The sequence below is a fragment of the Budorcas taxicolor genome, chromosome X, assembly GCF_023091745.1.
Source record: "Budorcas taxicolor isolate Tak-1 chromosome X, Takin1.1, whole genome shotgun sequence".
Taxonomy (NCBI): domain Eukaryota; kingdom Metazoa; phylum Chordata; class Mammalia; order Artiodactyla; family Bovidae; genus Budorcas; species Budorcas taxicolor.
In genome coordinates, this window is record NC_068935.1 from 48,210,765 (window position 1) to 48,231,305 (window position 20,541).

At 50.9% G+C, this 20,541-nt stretch overlaps 1 protein-coding gene across 1 annotated transcript; it reads right to left on the reverse strand.

The window, feature by feature from the left end:
- Nucleotides 1-248: 248 nt before the first annotated feature.
- SOX3 (SRY-box transcription factor 3) lies at nt 249-1,604 on the reverse strand. Its single transcript, XM_052663747.1, has one exon. The coding sequence runs from the start codon at nt 1,602-1,604 to the stop codon at nt 249-251; it is 1,356 nt and encodes a 451-aa protein (XP_052519707.1).
- Nucleotides 1,605-20,541: the final 18,937 nt, after the last annotated feature.

The window sequence follows — 20,541 nt, forward strand, 5'->3', positions numbered from 1 at the left end:
CCAGCCTACAGAAGGGGAAGGGAGGGAAGGCGGCGAGGGGACGGCGAGCTCGAGAAAGTCCCATTTCCGCCGCTCCAGACTCCTTTCAGCTTTCGTACAAACCCCGACAGCTACAGCCAAACTTTCCGTCCTCCCCATCATCGGAACAAGGCAACAGTCCCAGGCAAGCAAAGCTAAACAACAAGGCGTCCCCACTCGGGGGTGCAGGGGCGGGGTGGGGCGGAGGGGCGGCGAGCGCCGGCGGGCGCTCAGATGTGGGTCAGTGGCACCGTGCCGTTGACGGCAGTCCCGGCGCCCTGGTAGTGCTGGTGCACGCTGTGCAGGCGGCCGCCCGGCAGCGGCGAGGCGGCGTCTGCCGCGTCCCCGCCGGGCGGCAGGTACATGCTGATCATGTCGCGCAGGTCGCCGAGGCACGCGCGCTGCGAGTGCGACGCGATGGCGGGCGGCGGCGAGCTGGGCTCCGTCTTCACCACCGTGCCCATGGGGCCCAGGCTCATGGCGGCGGCGGCGGCGGCGGCCGCCGCGGGCTGCTGCCCGTAGGCTGCGGCGGCGGCGGCGGCGGCGGAGGGCGCCATGCTCCCGTAGCCCGAGGCGGCGGCGGCGGCGGCCGCGGCGTTCATGTAGCTCTGGGCGCCGGGCGGCATCATGGGGCTGTACTGCAGGCCGGCCATGTCGTAGCGGTGCATCTGCGGCAGAGCGGGCGGCGGCGGCGGGCTGCTCATGGTCGCGGGCGGCGCGTAGCCCAGCTGCTCCTGCACCAGCGAGTACGCGCCGTTGGCCCAGCCGTTCACGTGTGTGTACGTGTCCAGGCGCTGGCCCACGCCCACCGGGCTGCTGGCGGCCGCGGCGGCAGCGGCGGCGGCCGCGGCGGCCGCGGCGCCGGGGGGCAGCAGGCCGCCAGGCAGGGAGTACTTGTCCTTCTTGAGCAGCGTCTTGGTCTTGCGGCGCGGCCGGTACTTGTAGTCCGGGTACTCTTTCATATGCACCGCGCGCAGCCGCTTGGCCTCGTCGATGAACGGCCGCTTCTCGGCGTCCGTCAGCAGTTTCCAATCGGCGCCCAAGCGCTTACTGATCTCGGAGTTGTGCATCTTGGGGTTCTCCAAGGCCATCTTGCGCCGCTGCCCGCGGGACCACACCATGAAGGCATTCATGGGCCGCTTCACGCGGTCCTGATCGCTGCCCCCGCCGCCGCCGCCGCCGCCCCCGCCGCCGCCCCCGGCGCTCGCGCCCCCGCTGCTGCCGCCGCCTGCGTTCGCGCCGCCGCCGGCGTTCGCACTACTCTTGCCTGCGCCGCCCGGGGCTGCCGGGCCGCCCGCGCCTGCCGCTGGGGTGGGTGGCCCCACGGGATTCTTGAGTTCAGTCTCCAGCAGGCTGTACATGGCCGGGGCGGGAAGAAGGTGCGCCAGGGTGGCGGGAGGAGAAGGCGCTCCCGGCGCTGGAGCGGCCACGGTGAAAAGGCCCGGGGACTCCGTCGGAGGGGCGCTTGGGGGCCGCTGGGCCCGCGGGTCGGGCGGGAAGGGCAGGCTGGCCGCAGTGGTCCGCGCCAAGTCAGCGGGACCCAGCAGGCTGCTGGCACCTGATGCGTGGTCTCGGGCAGGTCGCATTCGCAGTCTGGTCGGGCGCTCGCCGGGCCTCTTATATACCTGCTCGGATCCCCCGGGGTTGGGGCTCGGTCCGCCCCTCGCCACCCGGAGGCCCGGTGATTGACAGGCTTGCAGTGATGCGCCCTGGCCAATCATCACGGAGCCCTTGCTCGGCCAGGCTGGAAAAAAAAAAAAAGTTCGGGGAGTCCTTTCGTTCACCCCCACGCCTCTCTGAGGCCTGGTGACGTGTTGAGAGTTATTCAGAAGGCGGGAGTCCCGGACAGCCGCTCAGGGACCACCAATTAGGGTCTCAAAAAGTTTGAAAGAACGAAACTCGAGGAGGTGACGGAGGGGGGAGGGGGGCGCGAGCGGGTTTGGGGGGAGGGGGCAGGGGGCGCCCACATGGTTCCGAAAACAACTGTGTCAAGGCCGGGGGGCGTCCGGTCCCGGGGCCACCCTGCACAGCTTCCCGCTGTCTGCGCGGAGGTACTCCGACCGCTTCTGCTGCCAGCGCTAAGGGACACAGGACATGGCCAGCTACCCAGGCGGCCTTGGAGACTCGGGGCGTAGTGGAGGTACTCCGGTGCTGGGCTCCGAGAAGCCCTCCCTGGAATCGGCCTCGTTTCGGTAGGACACTCCGCCGGGAAGCCCCGGGCCAGCGCGCCCAGCGCTGAGCGGGGGTCAGGGAGCGGGGCTCGGGAGACAGGCTTCAGGACCGCGGGGCGCACTGGGGCTGCGAGCTTTCGGTGGATTGCCCGGCGCCCGGGCCGGGCCGAGACGCTCCCATGCGGTGGTGCGGGGAGTGCTTGGGGAGGGGGGCGGAGGAGTGAACCGGCCTCAGCTCTCTTCTCCCGGCCCCCGTTTAGCGGCCCCTTTTTGTCTCTGCTCTCTGGCCATTTCGGTTTTTCCAGTCCGATGCCCCTGAGGGGGAGGGTCGGGCCCCTTGGAAAATCCGTTTTCATGGCAACACAGAGCCTCTCTAAGTGAAAGAAAAGTTTCTTGAAGGGGGGGGGGATGGTGGCCCGAGAGGAGCCGAGGCCGTCCTGGGGCGCCCCCTCCACCGGCCGCGCACCTGCCGGGACCACTGAGCGCTGCTCTCGCCGCGCAGCCGCGCCGCCTCCCCGGGGAGCAGGCGCTGCTAACGGATGCCGTCCTCCTCCTCCTTTTTTTTTTTTTTTTTTTTTTTTAAATAGCCTTCCCGACCGGAGCCTCGAGACTCGGAGCGCCACATTCAACCTCTTGTCGGGGTTGTCTGCCGAAGAATAGCGGCGCGGGGAAGCCCGGCAGCGGGTAGCTGGCACCCCGACTATAGCCGCCTCCAGCCCAAGCTAGTGGCTCAGCGTTTGCAACTCCCGGAGACGCCCGAGGCGACCGGTGGGAAGGAAAAGCCAACCCCGGGCAGAGGTGGCAGAGACTGAAATAAGTGTTCCCACTGTGTGGCCCACCAACCCCCCCTAGCCTCGTGGAAAGATGTGGAACCCAAAGAAAGGCGTATATTCTAAGTGTGAAAAGAAAAAAAAAAAAAAAACACACCAGCTCCAAACCGAGGTTTTTAGCTCCTTATAATGCAAGACCCAGCGGTCCTGGTAAGCCTGTGTGCCAGGAGCTTGCTCCCCGTTTCTTGCACAAATTATAAAGTAACCTGCTGTGACTTGGGGGACGCAGAGCAGGCCAGCCCGCCCTGGGGCCCGCGGACCGCTAGCACCAGAATCCTGGCTCCCAGCAGCAACGTCTCCTGGAAGTTTGGGGTCTCGAAACCCGCCTCTTAAGTTTGGGTTCCACTTGGTTCTGTTGCTCTTCTGGGCGAAAGGAAGCGAACGTATACAGTCAAGGGCTGCTGCGATCGTTTGAATGGTTCTACGCATTTAGGGTTTTGAAGTAAACTATGTGGAATGGTTCTGTGTATGAGTCGTGTGTGTGTGCGCGTGTGTGCGCGTGTGTGCACGCCCGCGCACGCGCGCACGGGTATGTGCCCTTAAGTTGACATGGACTGGAAGGCATGTTTCAGAAACCAGAAGTGATTCGACAGTCTCCACCTGCAACTGTTTTCTTGCCAGACTGGGTGACACAGACAAAATTTCCTGGGCAAACCCACCTTCTCCCCAAGAAGTCAGTGTGCAGTAGCCCTGCCCTTCTGGCCGCCTTTCCAGAAGCTCTCTCAGGTTCTCTGGGCCTCTGAGGCTGTTGCTAAGTGAAGCGCGTTTTAGGAAACTACCCAACCGACGCGCAGCCTGGCGTCCAGTAGCCTGACAGATGTCAGGATTCTTTCCAAGTTTTAGGACCCAAGTAAGCCGTTGTGGTGACAGCGCCTGGGCTGCCTACTTGCCTAGGCAAGGGGTGCGGTGCCCGGCCGGCGCTTCTCGCCGCAGCAGGTTATCTGGGGGAACTAGTCACTGCTCCCAGCTGTTTGTCACTTGCTCACACCCATCCCGCGGTTTAGGTAAGCTCCTTCTCACATTAAGGTCCCTCTTCCAGATTTATGGCAGTCTTGCTAGGATCAGACACCCTCTCCCACACTCCTGGCTTCCCTCGGAGGTGACGATTAAACCGATCTCTGTGCCTGGTAGCTCTGGGGTGGTCTGCCCAGCCCCAAGTCAAGTGTCACACCGACGTACCTTCGAAACATTTGAGAGGACACGTTCTCAGCCCATACTACCATTTCAGTAATCAAGCGAGATTACCATCATGGGGGTGGGGAGATGGAGGGAAGGCAGAAGGAAACAGTTCTCTTAGCAGTACCGGCGCAGGCACCGGCCAAGCGACGACTTTCCTTGCGGGTCGGGAGAAGCTTCACGGCAGGTACTACCGCCCGAGGGTGCTCGGTACAGGCGCTGCCCGCGGGGAAGCTAGACGTCCGGTAGAGCCCCAACCGGTGTCTCCGACCCGCACCTGCACCCCGCGAGGAAAGCAGAGGGACACAGCGTGATTCGGGAAGAGTCCCTTCCACTCTTTGCTGGAGGAGAGCGTGTTCGGTAGCTCTCTCTCCCTCGGGGCCTCCGGGAGCCCTTGGGCGGCAAACAGAGCCCCCCGGACGGCGGGTAGGGAACTCGGCCAAGCACGCCGTCTCCATTCTCCCCACCCTCTGGAGAGAGCTCTGGCTCTCTCGGACTGGGGCTGGGCCTGGGGATTCCAGGACCCAGGGCGTGGCAACAGCGCCGTTTGTTGGCTTCGGTTGGAAACTTCACCTATAGGCGCCCCTTCTCTCCCTACGGGGCTTCGAGGTCGCCCCAACCCTCCAAGGAGAGGCAGCTGCATCGCTGCGGGCAGAAGTGGAACTCTCCTTAGAGGGCTGGTGATGGCAAAACTCGGGGGGTGGGGTAGGCTCTAGTGTGGGTGGCCCTGCAGGCTCCGGGTGCCTAGGGCGTTTCCAACTCTGCCTTCCTGCGGTTTGCGGAAATCCAGTGTCCCAGGAGCGTCGTATCTGCAAAGTGAACTCCTTAGCACTTGGCCTGAGAGCTACTAGTCGAGCAGGGGAGGGGCTGTCCCAGGGCTCGCGCGGGGGTGCCCCCGTGGAACCCTGCTCCGCCACTGCTCAAGGCGGGCTTTTTTCCCCGAGTCTTCGGCTCAATTAGGACCCCGCCTCTTAGAAGAGGTGCCCTTTGCGTGCTGGGTGGGATGGAATGGGTGTGTATCAGTGTCCGCTCCGGGAGCTGCGGCCTGACAATAGAGTCAAGTGTTCGCCTTTTTTCAAGTGCAGTCGAGCCCAGCGAGGGGTCCAGCTTTGAGGAAGTGCGAAAAACTTATCCCGAAGACCCTCAGAGAAGCTCTGCTTGCCAGCAAGGGGTGGGGGAAGTTTGCCGGTCTAGAGACAGTCTTTTTTCTTATTTCTTCCTGGAGAACAACCCTTCATTATTTACTCTGGCTCCTGGCCAAGAGGGTGTATTTAGGCCCCAGATCGAGGGCCTTGACCACGAAATCCGGAGCTTAGGTCTGTTGTAGAATCATCTCCCGCAAAAGGTCGCAAAGGTCACCAGATCTCCAACGAGGCTGGAAGAGACAGCCGAGCACCTCGCAGCTGTCGAGGTCTCAGTCTGATACCCGCAGCACCTCTCATCCCCCACCCCCACCCCCCTGCAGCTCCCAATAAAGCTCTCGTCCTTCAGAATCTGGGGAGGAGCTGCCGGTCCTAGGCTGGCGGTGCAGTTTGCAGTAAGAGCCTAGTTGACGCTCTCCAAGGACAGCTTACTAGAAGCCACCAAGGTGTGCGGTGACACGGTCCTCAGGGTACCAAAAAGTCTCCAGTGGGCGGGCCAACTGTATTCTATCGCACTTTGATGTAGCCCTTTTCAGGAGTGAGGGTGTACTTTTAAAAGAGTTTCCGAATTGGCTTCCCTGAGTTAGCTGAGCTGCGGTCGGTGGGTACGGGGAATCCCCTTGGCCCAGACCTTGGCGCTCAGTTGCAGAGTCCTGTCCACCTGCAGGGTGTGACGACGAGGATGCCAGCCGTTTTCACTAGGTGTCGAGCCACTGCCAGGAATTTGGCAATCTCTACCTTCAGCGCCCTCTCGGCCGACCTCAAAACGCGAGCACTGCCAAACGCCACCCGAATACAGCCACCTCCCCCGTGGGAAAGGAGGATCTGCCCGGGAACTGGGTCCCACTGGCGGAGCGTCTTCCGGGTCACTGTAGTCGATCTGCCGGCCTCGCCCCCCAGCCCTACACGCGCTCAGCCCTTTGAGCTGCGGGGACCCGCCCCCCGCGGAGCAGCCTCCCGGCACCCAGCACCCTACCCTGCCCTCCCGCTGGGCCAGTCGCCTTCCTTCCTTCCTTCTGTGGCTGCAAAGGCACGGCCCTCTCCGGCGGCGAGCTGGCCTGCCTGAAATCGGGCCTGGGGAAACAATCAAAAAATCGTTATCTGTGCGGAACGTGGCTGGAGTTATTCCACTTCCCCGTATCTCATCTACACGCTTATTGAGACCTGGGGGGAGGAGGTGGTGGCGCGGCTCCATCGAGCGGGCGGTGCTTCCCGGGGAAGGATGCCCGTCTGGTCACGGGACCTCCCGGCACCTCCCGTGGGACCCGGCCGGCCCGTCGGCCCCAGCCCTAGGGGGCGCGGGATAGCGGGGCTGGGGGCTGGGGAGAGCGCGCCCTGGAGCAAATTTTAAATCTCAAGGCAGCAGACAGCTGTTTTCCTTCCCCCCACCGCCTTTTCCTTTTCTTTTTCGCCTTTTCACTTTCTTTCAAGAGAGGGGAGAGCTGTGGAATTCGATGCGCGGAATCTCTCCGTTCTCTTCCCCTGCCTTGCCGGCCGTCATTGCTTTTCTTGGCACTAAACCTCGGCCGCACACCTACTATGGGCTACCCGGTCCTGCCCGGCGCGGGAGCAGACCACCGCCCCCCCCCCCCACTTCCGCGTCCTTCAGCCGAGAGAGGCGGCGGCCCGGGGGAGCGCCCGGAGGGCTGGGGACCGCGGCGCGCCCCGGCCGCCGAGGGCCACGCTCGTCCCACCCCGCGCGCGCTTTCCCCTCCGCGGCGCGGAGCCGCGTGGCCCGAGCGGCTGAGACGCAGAAACGCCCGTGGGCCGGGAGCTCTGGCGCCGTCGTCCGAGTGGCGGGCGAGCGAGGCTCCGGGGCGGCTGCTGGCGACGGAGAGCCGGGCGGAGGACGCGCGGTCCGGGAACGGCGAGCGGGCCGCCGCCTGCCAGGTACGGAGGCCGCCGAGCCTCGAGCCGCCCCGTTGACGCGCGGGTTGGCTGTCAGACGGTGCGACAGGGCGAGGTCTGCGGCGAGGCCCGGCCGCGCCGGCGTTTTGGCGCCCCGGTTGCGGTCGTCCCGATTCCATTTCTCGGGAAAGCGTCGCCGGGTTACGACCCCGAGGCTGGGCAAAGGTGATGTTTGTGTCATTAACACCGTCTCCCCTCGTTTCCCAACATCTTTCTTCCCCCAGCCCAGCCGGGCTCGCATTTGAACAAGCAACGGGCCGAACGTCGCGATAACCCTTCCTAATGGGAAAAAAACTGCCCCTTTTGTGGAATGGTTTCTTTACAAAGCCAACAACCAACCTTATTTTCTAGTTCCAATGGCTATCCCTTTATGAGTTATATTATTAAAGAAATCCGATACTAATTGTGCCGATTTAACTTGTTAATTAGTTGCAAATAAACTATTCATTAGTGGTAAAATAAAATAAAACCCATGTGCCTAGATATCATTCCACATTCACATATTGTAGTGTCTGCATAGCATAGGCATACTAAATTAAGTTCCTAAAAGGTTTCTCCTCAGGATAAATAATTAAAATATATTCTACTTTAATTGACATTATAGAGGACATAAATGAGCTTTTCCTTTTAGAAAGAAATAGCCATTTCTAAATAAAGCTTGCAGTCTGGAGAATGGCGGCTTCAGCCAAATGAATAGTCATTACTACCTTTTCAACGACGTGGGCCTTTTGATCAGAAAAGAAATTAGCTCTAAAAAACAGACAATGGAAGCCTGCCCTGCAATAGGAAGAAAATTAGACGGCCAAGGCTCTTCACAACACCTATTTCTATAAACCATAGAGCTCCTTGCTTTTCAATTACAGCTGTTCATTTCATATAAGGAAAGGGGAAAAACAGGCCTCTAATGTAAACTCGCTTTCACCATAAAGCCTTGCTCCTGGCATGCAGCCAGGCTACCTACTTACTATTGTTTTTAGTCCTCTCATCAATTAGCTAATACTATATATTTTAAATGACTCTGAGGGTATTCACAGACTCTCTTCCCTCTTCCCCACCCAGACAAAACCCAAGCTGGACTCCCATGAAAGGGCTACCATTCGGTGCACAGACACTTAAATGTATAAAGTTTAATGTTTTTATTGTTCCTCAAAGAAAAACCATATTGAAAACCCTGCTTTGTTTTTTTCCTATATTTCTTAGCCCATTATTGAAAGACCCAGACGAGGTGATGACAGGGGAGGGACATAAATGAGCAGCTTTCAGTATTGTTTCTAATTGTTCACAGAGCTAAATCCATCTCCAGATCATTTTTCTGTGCCCTGTAGACCATAATTTGGTTTATACATCTTTGTGTTTTTAAAATATGCATCTTGAAATTTGCCAACCCCATTGGTTTGGTGTCATTAGATATAATTTCATTTAAAAAAATTATGACGTCTTCACCATTTGGGTGAAATTATCTAGTCGGCAGGAAGAAAAAAATCCCATTTGTAGGATGTGCTACAAAATAAAATCTTCAACATACATAAACCAAAAATATGAGAAAAATATTTGGTAATAATACCAAAGAGTCTTAATAAGCCTTTGGCTGCATGTTCTAGAAACATCAAAGCAGAGTCATGGGTTGGGAAGGCTTTGCTTCCCTTGAAAGTAAAATACTTATCATCTGATCTTTGTGAATCACTATGTAAATTCTCTGGAGAACTAAATAATAGGGCAATACTATAGGGTTAGTCTGGGAACTTGCAGATTTGTGTTGTGTTCATAAAAGGACTTAAAATTATTTTTAAAAATTCAAAGAGGATTGATTTGCTCACAGTAAAACTAAAGAAGTGTTTTTTACCTAACTATAAAATCATTTAAATAAAATAACACAATAACCATGAACTTGTCCGTGAAGGATGTCATTCCCTTTATCCTTTAAACAACCTAGAGATAATCTGCCAATGTAGAAGGAAGGAATGGACAAGAGTAGAGCCACTAGGATGATTATTCAAAGTGTTTCCAAAGAGCAAATACAAAAAATGGTACCCAAATGGTTTATGCTCCTGTTTCCTTGTATTCCTTATTGAGTATGCCTCTATTCAATGGTTTTCTACCATATTTTTTGTATCAAGGAAATTAGTTATTATGTTTGCTTTGACTCTTGAGCATTTACTTCTTTGCTACTTTGTTCAAATGGATGTCAGAATAGAGTTACCAAAAGCATTTTGCCAAGGAGCACAGAGTTGCCATGTCATTGAGAAGATCCCCTGGAGGAGCAAATGGCAGCCCACTCCAGTATTCTTGCCTGGGAAATCCCATGGACAGAGGAGCCTGGCTGGCTACAGTCCATGGGAGCACAAAGAGTCAGATACAACTGAGCCATTGAGCATGCACGCATGCATGCTGAAGAAGGGACTCTTTCTTGGCCATAAAGTCCCTTGAATCCGTGAGACCATGAGATGGTGTCTGTTTTCAGAAAGAATTCCACAGGTTGGAAATCATCAACTTGCCAAGGCGAGGTTTCGTGGCAGAGGTCAGCAATGTGTGATCACAGATCGGTAACTGAAAGTTGTCTAGACCGAGAGCTGCATGATTATTTTGATGGGTCCAACTCTATATTACAGCACTTGGCTTTCATTTTGAAGAAAGATTCAGGTGTGTGATGTTGTGGGCGGTTGAGCTGAAGTTTGGGGGAAAGTACAAAAACTGTCTGCAGAGAGGCCTGAAGGTTTAACTTCAGCAGCTTTGGAATGGGACAATATATTCAGAAGGGGAATATAGAAAGCAGTGTTTCTCTGGATGTTGACATGAGGTGGAGCCTGGGTGTTTATACTTTTCTGAATGAGTTCAGCAGGTTGTTTGTTTGTTTGTTTGTTTTTTGAGAGATAATTGACATATTATATTAGTTTCACTGTACATGATTTATTAAATATTTATGTGTATTCCAAAATGATCACTGCAGTAAGTTCAGTTAATATCCATGCCCATACATAGGTACTTTTTTTTTTCTTGTGATGGGGGCTTTTAGGATCTATTCTCAGCAACTTTCAAATACACAATACAGTATTATTAACTATAGCGGGCACATTTATTATTCTTCCCGAACTTCAGTTGTCTCATCTGAAAGAAGTGGGTAGTCAGGCCTTCTTCAGTGGCTTAGGGTAGAGATTCAGTGAGATAATACAACTGAAAGCATCTGGCATTCTGTCTAGCACAGAGCACCCTCAATTAAGAGTTATTTTGTTTTTCAACTGGGCTTTCTTATTCCTGTGAAACAGGATTGAAAATTCCTCTAGTGTGGGGGAGAGGGGCCCATGTCACTTTTCTTCCCCCTTACATGGCTATGCACAGATGTTTCTGGAATGAATCATAGTCCTTGAGGAAGTCCTCTTTGAATGAGAGGAAAAAAATGAACTAATTACTCCATGGTTCCAATTCGGCATCTCAGTCTCCCACATTCAGCCCATCACTTGAGATTGTTTCCGTCAGGGCCGTCTAGAGAGCACTCACTGACATGAGGGGGGCTTTGGTTTGTGACAGAGGGGCCTCTTGTGTTTAATTCTGAGATAGCATAAAATATCCTTAATAGTAGAGACATGCCTCCTGTTAAAAATGTACAATTAGTGTCACATGGGTCTTACATCCTTTATTTTTGCCTAAAATGTAAGTTTTAATTTTTTTTCCTTCAGAGCTCAATAGAAAGGATATTCTTTCAACAGATTGCATCAGGAGTCGTGTTGAAGCAAGAGCCTTGTTCTGATTTCATAGCTTTTATGTTTTCTCTGAGGTCTCAGAAATAGGCACAGTCGACCAAGCCAAGGAAAGAAAAGTAGTTCTAATCACCTGCAGAGATTAGAGTCTTATCATTCCTTACAGCAGCCTCTAAAAAGACTTAGAGAATCACAAAAACCATTTTTTAAAAATAAATAAATTGGAGAGACTTCAGTTCAAACTAAGAGTAATTCTATAGTCTGTGGCATTCGTTGCATTTGAAGAAATAGATCTGGCATGAAACCTTGATTGACTCCTAGTTACAACTTTTGCTGAAAGACTAGGGAGAGCTCTGCTGGATAAAAGTACAGCCCAGAGGAAAGGTCAAGAGCCCAGACCTGGTTTGAATCCTGCTCTGGCCCTTACTAGAAGTTACCTAACTTCTCTGAGCTTCAGTTTCACCTATAAAAGTGGGAATTAATTATACACCTTAAGATGATTGGGGAAAATAAACAAGATTATGTAAGTAAAGTACCAAACTCAGTGTGGACTCAGTAGATGTTAGTTTATCATCATCACAGCAATCTTGTGAGCTATATACACAGAAAGGGACAAACTTATATTTTAACAGATGAGGGAGGAAATGGGCTTAGAAGGATTAGTGTCCTGTTCAAAATGGCAGAGCGTATTGTGACCAAAATGGCAGAGCGTATTGTGACCAAAAGCAGCCATAGAAAGGACCCCTCCTGACTCCTTGTCTATTTACGTATCCACCAAATTATAGTTTGCTTGCACTTTGTCAATGAGTATTATTTTCATTAAAATGCAAAGCCTACAGTGCTGTTGTACCATATTAAGAAGGATATCATTTCTTCCTATATTTAAGTATATTTAAGTAAAGCCCCTCATGATGCCCAGGTGTCTTAGTGAACAGTGACAAATGGCAGAGGAAGAATGAAGAGGGACTCTACCTGCCCTAGGTTGCTCCTGCAGAGGAGGGCTTCAGAGAGACACCACCAGTTCTCAAACTACTCAAATTAGAAACATTAAAACTGACACTGAGTCAGATTCAGGATTAAATAGATAAACCATTATGCCAGTGTGAGCTTCTCAGAGAGTACACCCTAATCTCTCATGGCGATGCCTATTTCCCTTCATGCTTAGGAGTCAAAACAATTCTGTGTTTTGTTAGTCAGCCCTGTCAGGTAGGCCTCACATTGAAAGCCATACCAAAGCAGTCTGATGATACAGCATCCGACTCACCAGCAGTGACCTCCCACTTTGCCCAGGGTTCAAGTTAATCTCTTGGCTTATGTCATACACATTCAAAAGTAGGTTTGCCAGAGGTTCCAGAAAATTGTAATGATGGTGATCACTATAGGTTGACACTGTACATGGTCTTTACAGATGTTATGGTATTTGTTTAATCCTAGCAACCTGTTTAAGGCTACCTTACAGAGTAACAAAGCTTTGAGATTTTATCTCTATCTTGAAATGATGGGCTTTTTCCACCACACTGCCCTAGGAGGGCCTGATTCCCTTACTGTGTGATTTTAGACAAAGAATATCCTCCCTGGATCTCACTTGCCCCATGTGAGGAATGCGGGCATTGGACTAGATGCTTTCTCAGGGCCCTTTCCCTTGAAAGATTTTGAAGATTCCAAAACTTTCCATGTGATACCATTTTTAATAGTAAGTAAATGGAAGTGGTCTTGGATTTTCTTCTGAAATGGCAGTTCTCTTAGATGTACTAGTTAGAGCCATCAGCTCCACCACCTCTGACAGCAAGCAAATTCTTGGAGAAGCAGAACCAAGCTGAGGAAGCTAGGTTCCAGAGCTTTATCCACAAGAGAAGGCATCCCCATCTGCTGTGGGCTGGGGCTGGAGGAGAGCCTGTGTAGTTATGTTACTGAATGTTTGTGTCCCTCTCCAGTTTGTATGTTGAAGCCTAATCCCCTGAGTGATGGCATTTGGAGGTGGGGCTTTGGGGAGGTGATAAGGTCATGGAACACTCATGGGGACGGGAGTAAGTGCTTTATAAGAAGAGGCCAGAGAGCTAGCCTGTTCTCTTTCTGCTGAAGATGGATACAATAAATGGGCAGTCTTCAACTAGGAAGCCTGCTCTTAGCAGAACTCAGCCATGCTGGCTCCCTGATCTTGGGCTTCTTAGCCTCCAGAACTGTGAGAAATACTCTTCTGTCTTTTAAGTCACCCAGTCTCTTATGGTATTTTGTTATGCCTGCCCGAACTGACCAAGACAGGTTGGAAGAGTACAAGGATAACAAGGTGACCTGGAGCAGTCACCCACTGCTAGTTACCTACCACACCTTCCAGGAGCTTGGGGTGGGTTTCAGGAGGTAGAGAAAGCCAGGGATCACATGCCTGCCCCTTTCTCATCTCTTTAGCCTCATCTTTCTTGACTCACCTCGCCTTGCCTCTAATGCACTACAAGGAATCACTTCTTTAGTGTTCTTGATCAGTTTCTACTCTTTGGCTTTCATCTTCACAGATTTGCTTCATCTGCTTGGAACTCCTTCCTTAACTGCCCTCCCCCGCTCCTTCTGTTAAATGATTAAATGTTACTCAGTCCTCAAGATTCAGCCCAGGTTGCCTGTTTTTTAGAACATCTTTCCCGATTCTCCCCCAGCCCCACAATTCAGGCTGGATTGGGTGCCTTTCCGTGATGCTCCCAAGATCCCCCCCACCCCACCCCACAATGTGTTTATTCTCTCAGAGCTCTTGCCACACTGTTTAACCACCAATGGTTTATCTGTTCACCTCATCCCTTAACTGTGACCTCCTTGAGGGCAGGGACTTCTTTTGTTTTGGCTTTTTCAGCGCCTAGCCCAGAGCCAGGGTCATGGGGGCACAAAGTGTGTGACAACAGCATATGATCAGGACCACCCACAGTAGACACCGAAATGAGATTTCATAGAGCCAAAAAACATTTGGATCGTGCCCCCAAACGAGCTCTCAGCTCCGTAGGGAGTAGCTGGGCCTCTGGGGATCAGCTCTGGCATTGCTTGTGGGAGACCGCTGGGAAAGCCTGGAGCAAGAGGCACCTTCAGGAATGTGACATTGATTTTCCTCCCCCACCTGATGTGGCCGGTACTCTGGCCATCCTCCCAATTTTATCCATGAAGGTAGTATGAGAGGGGACAGGAGCATGTATGGCTATACGTTCCATGCTCTCCTTGCTGACCTGTGTGCCCTGGCACTGGCCTGCATCTGTGTGGAGGGAGAGGTTCTCTTCCTCTGTTGCAAAGGCATTCTTCACTCACTAAGCCATGAATCTACAAGCTGCTTGCACACAAGGAGGTGCCTTGTTCGACTGGCACAGAGGAGTCGTATGATCTAGTTGGTGGCCCCGATGTTTTGGGCCCCAGGATGAGCAGAAGAGTGGATACTCGTGTGCATTAGTGCTCTCAGGCCTGGCACTGTCATCGTGGGTCTGTCCTCAAATTTCCAGCACAAAAGAGGTGGGAGCAATCTTTGGACCCATACAAGAGAGGTGTTCTCTGTGCTGATGAGATGGGGAATGTCCAAACTAGGGATTCAAACCAGGCAGAGTGCCTGTAGTAATACAGAGAGATACAGGCTGCAGTCTCTCTCTCCTCTCAGCTGACCAACATTCAGGCCCAGGGTCAGGAGGCAGTGATAAAATTGGAGTCAAGTTATTCTGGGCTCAAGTGGCCTTTCAGGTGTCATTTAAATGATATGAATCTGACTTTCACATCTGTAAAGTCGCAGTGTGTGTGAAGGGGGAAGGCAGGGGGTGGGGGCAGCATCTGCTTGAATGCTGTGGATTCCGAAGGTAAGGGATCATGTTGAATAAATGCGTCTCAGTTTGCTATAAGCCTTTGATCTCCTGGAGTTTTTGAATACTTATCTTTGCTAATTTTGACTCATTTAATAGAAGTCTCTCCAGGTTAGAGACTTCTCCAAGCCACTTCCCAAAATTTGTGAATCTCTTTGAAGACTTTTTAGCGGGGGAGTGCCAATCTGGATTTGTGCATTGGAATGTCATCTTGGCTGCTGACTATATCTGCCAAGGAGATTTGTGAGTGTTAAATATCTCTGAAAACATCTGATATGCTGGATAGTACCTGATAGATGCTTCTTTTGGTTGTTCAGTTCTTTCTGATCAGCTCAAGTGCCTATGACCTGAGAGGTATCACTTGCTTCCCCCTGGTTCTCAGTTTCCTCAGCTGTAAAATGCAGGTTATCTATTTGTTTTATTTGTTAGTTGTTCATTCATTCTTTGCTTCTTTCTTTCCGCTCCATGACCAGATAACCTGGTTTGTCTTCCAGTCTATGTCACTGGAACTTTAATATTGTCGACCTGACATAATTTTCATTTGATTTAGGTTTTTTTTTTTTTTTTTAATCCATGATGCTATTCTCTGAAAAGAGGCAGTTATAGCAGTGGGCTCCAGGAAGAAGTCTGTACATGAGAAAGCAGACACCGGCTTTGCGGTTACCTTTTGTCCTCATTTTGGAAAGTTACTTCTGACTTTTGAGGCCCCACAGGGCATTGAACAAAGGCGGGCATATGCAAAGTGCAGGTAGAGATTAGGCATATTATCTGACATCAATAAACTTTCATTTTGGCAGGAAGAATATAAATGATTGTTCAGCCATTTTCAGTTGTATTAAGTCAAGAAGCTAGGCTGATGCTTAGTCTTGTTAAATGTCCATTTTTCTTTGTTTTATTTTATTTTTATTGCAGTCTAATTACTTTACAATATTATAGTGGTTTTTGCCATACATTGACATGAATCAGCCATGGGTGTACATGTGTTCCCCATCCTGAACCCTCCTCCCACCTCCCTCCCCATCCCATCCCTCAGGGTCATCCCAGTGCACCAGCCCTGAGCCCCCTGTCTCATGCATTGAACCTAGACTGATGATCTATTTCACATATGATAATATACATGTTTCAATGCTATTCTCTCAAATCATACCCCCCTCGTCTTCTCCCATAGAGTCCAAAAGACTGTGTTATACATCTGTGTCTCTTTTGCTGTCTCGCATATAGGGTCATCATTACCATCTTTCTAAATTCCATATATATGTGTTAATATACTGTATTGGTGTTTTTCTTTCTGATTTACTTCACTCTGTATAATAGGCTCCAATTTCATCCACCTCATTAGAACTAATTCAAATGCATTCTTTTTAATGGCTGAGTAATATTCCACTGTGTATGTGTTCCACAGCTTTCTTATCTATTCGTCTGCTGATCAACATCTAGGTTGCTTCCATGTCCTGGCTATTGTAAACAGTGCTGCAATGAACATTGGGGTACACGTGTCTCTTTCAGTTCTGGTTTCCTCAGTGTGTATGCCCAGCAGTGGAATTGCTGGGTCATATGGCAGTTCTATTTCCAGTGTTTTAAAGAATCTCCACACTGTTCTCCGTAGTGTAAATGCCCATTTTTAAAAGATCAGTTACCCTATCTTGGACAGTGTGGAAGAGGTAGATGCTGCCCTCCAGGAACTCAGTCTATCAGAAGAGTAGCTGAAACAATGGAGAAGGCAATGGCAACCCACTCCAGTACTCTAGCCTGGAAAATCCCATGGACGGAGGAGCCTGGTGGGCTGCAGTCCATGGGGTCACTAAGAGTTGGACACGACTGACGACTTCACTTTCACTTTTCACTTTCATGCATTGGAGAAGGAAATGGCAACCCACTCCAGTGTTCTTGCCTGGAGAATGCCAGGGACGGGGGAGCCTGGTGGGCTGCTGTCTATGAGGTTGCACAGAGTCGGACACGACTGAAGCGACTTAGCAGCAGCAGCTGAAACAAAAGCCAGGGTATCCTCAGGGCATTTACAAAGGTGTCCAGTGCTATAAGAGTAGAGGGGAGAGAAGGTGCCATTTTGTCTGGGGTATTTTAGAAGGATTCTTGGAGAAGGTGGGCTCTGTGTTGTGAACTATGCACTGTAAGACACAGATGGGCAAAGATCCTTGATGAGGAAGCAATGAGCACAAAAGCTCATTAAATATGATAGTGCAAGATGTGTTTGGGAAATGGTAAGATCCATGTGGCTTAGAGCTGGAAGGAAGCACAGTGTAAAGGTGAGGGGAAGGAGTTAGGGTTGAATTGTGGAGGACATTGAAGGCCAAGCAGAAGACTTTGAGTTCATTCTCTGTACAATGAAGCACCAGTGGTCCCCACCCCAGCCCATCCCTTTGCCCACCTCAGGTAAGATTTACATACAGTAATTTTTAGACAAAATGGTAATCATTATAATGATGCCCAAAATCAGTTATAACTTTGCAATGGAGAAATTGGGGCTTTAAAAAAAATTCTTCTGAGATCCCCATCCAAAAAAGAAAATGTCTTGGTAATCCTTAGTGCACAAGAGAAGCAGTGTGGAGAAGCTTGAGGTACTGCACCTGAAAGCCTGAGACCTGAGTCTGAGTTCGGACAAGTCACTTCCCTTCTATGGGCGCCTGCCTGCTCCTCCCTGGTAGGGGGATGTCCATGGCCTTCTCAGATAGTTCAGTTAATCAAGCGATTTAATAGAGAAGATCCGTTTGTAAACTCTCAGATACTATCTGTAAGTAAAGAACTGTTTTTCATTAAGAACAGAACACTTCAATAAAGGTGGATTTCAAAAGAGATTCCTGCCAAGCGTTTCTGCCTAGGGCCAGTGGTGGAAGGAGTTCAGTAATGAAAATATATGTCCTCAACACATGCTCTCAGCATAAGCAATGGGTCTGACTGAGGAAATCCTTCTTTCTGAAAAGTAAAAGTGGGAGGGAAATGGCCTTGTTGGGGATTGCTGATGTCTTTCCGATTGGCAGTATCTTATCAAGTGCTCGCAGTGTTTCCTCTTCCATTGCCTTTGGTGACATTGTTTTATCAGCAGTCCCCAGTGGACTCAAAATGCGACTGTTTTCAAGAAGTTTTCTCACTAGCTGCTGCAGTAGGCAGATCGATGTGATGTGGTTGGTGGTCAAGCTTTATCATATATAATGGAGGGGCCCCTCTATTAAAATCCTCAGTTTTGTGGAATTCCCTGGTGGTCTGGTGGGTCCCCTGGGTCAGGGAACTGCAAGGTGCATGGGGTGGTGCCCCCCCAAAACCCTCAGTTTTAAAAGATGAAGTCATGTGCCCCTTCATTAGAGAAGGACAATATTAAGGAAATTATGAGAGTGGTTGGACCTTTTAGCTTTTTCCCATTATACTTGTCAATAACAAGTATCACACGTGTCCAAGTTGGAAGCAGTAAGAAGGGAAAGCCCCAGCCTTCAGATTGTATAGAAAGAGGAGAGGAGGATGCAGGGACTTGGAAAATGTAGAACTGGGCACAGAGAAGAAAGGCAGATTAGATGTCCTGGACCCAGTCCTTCCTCCCTCTGTCCTCCAGTGCCCCTGAGTGTCTAGTTGTTGCTGAGATGGAGATCCAGCTAGAAATGACACTCTGCTTTCCAGAAACCAAAAATAACCAGAGAGGGCTATCAAGTTCTAGCTCTCCTGCTCTTTCAATTTATAGCTCTTAAATTCACGGTCTCCTTTCCATACCCAAACCACTGCCTCACCACCTCCTTTTCTCTAAGCTTTTTAATATCCAGATGTGACCCTGTCACTTAACCTGTTTTGAATCACTCAGCAGCTGTCCAGTTCCTGTTGAGTAAAGCTAGACCCATGAAAGTGGCATTTCAGGGACTTCCTGATCTGGTCCCTACCTGCCTCTCTCTTCCTTCCCTCCCAGTCCTGTGAGCAGATATTTACATTTTAGCTCAAGCTTTACTTCCTCCATCCCCTGCACACCTGGTGTTGTTCTAAGTTCCTGCCTTGGTGGATTCTGTATACAATATTGCTGTAATTATAGTCTCCTGATGGTTTGCTTGCTTTTCTCTCCCTGGGCTGTGTTTTGAGCTACCAGAGACAGGCATTATTTATTTTTGTATCTCAACTCTTTTCTTCCTCTCTTCACCACATCGGATGATGAGTAACTTACTCTCCTTGTCTCCTGACATGCACCATTTATTTCTCCTTCTCTTGCATTCCTTTTCACTTTGGTTCACTTTGGTTCACTTCAGTTCATGCTATTTACTGGGCAGTGTGGTTGTTCTTGGAAATAGGAACATAAGGAAGATATTATACGGTTGCTGTTTTGAGGGTCTCACAGTCTAGTCGGGAAACTGCTGGGGACAGAAGTTGTCACGTGCAGGCTGTGGAGCCCACAGATCCTTAGGAGTGGCCCTGGAATGCCTTTCCTCCTTTCCTGGCTTCCACAGCAGCAGCCCTGCCCATCTCTTTTATTCTGGGGATTCTAGGGAAGCTTTTGTTTGGGTTGGAGGCAAGGGGATTCCACTGGGGAAAAAAGAAGCAAATGTTTGGATACCGTGTTTTAAAGTAAGAAATACTGTGTAAAGCACTATTAAAACAGTCTAAACAAAAGAGACAGACACCCTGTCGTCTAGTTTGGCAAAAGTTGGGTTTCTTTGCAAAGCCCCCCGCCACACCACTCTGTTTATGCTTTGAAAGGAGTTTGGGGGTAGGTGGATGGACGCCCTTCCACCTGGTTCCCATCTTTCCTACTTGTTCCCCGCCTCCCTTGCCGAGTGAAGACTCCCCCATATATAATTTAGGTGTCTTCCAGCTTTGAGAGAGATAACATTTTAGCTCTCCCAAAACATGAAGTCACCCGGAGAGGAGGTGTGTCAAGTCCCCTGATCTCAGACCAGGTTCGTGGCCATGGTTTCTGTTCCTTTTCTATTTGTCAGCTCCCTCCCCACCCCTCTTCCCCTCCCTGAGAGTGTGAGCCCTTGATGGCATGTGTGCTCAGTGCCTGGCGGTGGGCCCTGCAGACAACAGATGCTTATTTAGATTTGAGGAAGGGAGGGAAGAAGTTGTCATTTCACCCAAAAGACTTTTAGAGCATTACTTCAGGTCTAGGTGAATGTGGCCTTGGGGGAACTAGGGTTTCTGGAGCACAAGCTCAAAGCTCTGTCCAAGGTACTTAGTTTACTTATTAACCCCCGCCCCCCCGCCACCTCCACCCACCTCTGCCCCATCCTATGCCAGGAAGGCATGTCCCTGGAAGTATCTTCTAGGCAGTCGCCTTCCTAACATGCTAAGAGCCTGGATTCATGTTTGAATCTACAACCTCGTGCTCAGAAGGACACATCTTTCCAACTTTGAAAACCACAGTTTCATGCCACAGCCGAAGAAAATATTTTTTCCCCATCCTTCTGGTTGATTGATTGACAGAGACGTTTTAGTTATTGAAAGTGAAAGTACTAGTCGCTCAGTCGTGTCTGACTCTTTGGGACCACAGGGACTGTAGCCCGTCAGGCTCCGCTGCCCATGGAATTCTCCAGGCAAGAATACTGGAGTGGGTAGCCATTTCCTTCTCCAGGGGATCATCCCAACTCAGGGATTGAACCCAGGTCTCCTGCATTGCAGGCGGATTCTTTACCAGCTGAGCTACCAGGGAAACCCAAGAATACTGGAGTGTGTAGCCTATCCCTTCTCCAGCAGATCTTCCTGACCCTGGAATTGAACTGGGGTCTCCTGCATTGCAGGCGGGTTCTTTACCAGCTGACCTACCAGAGAAGCCCATTTAGTTATTAACGTGCTGG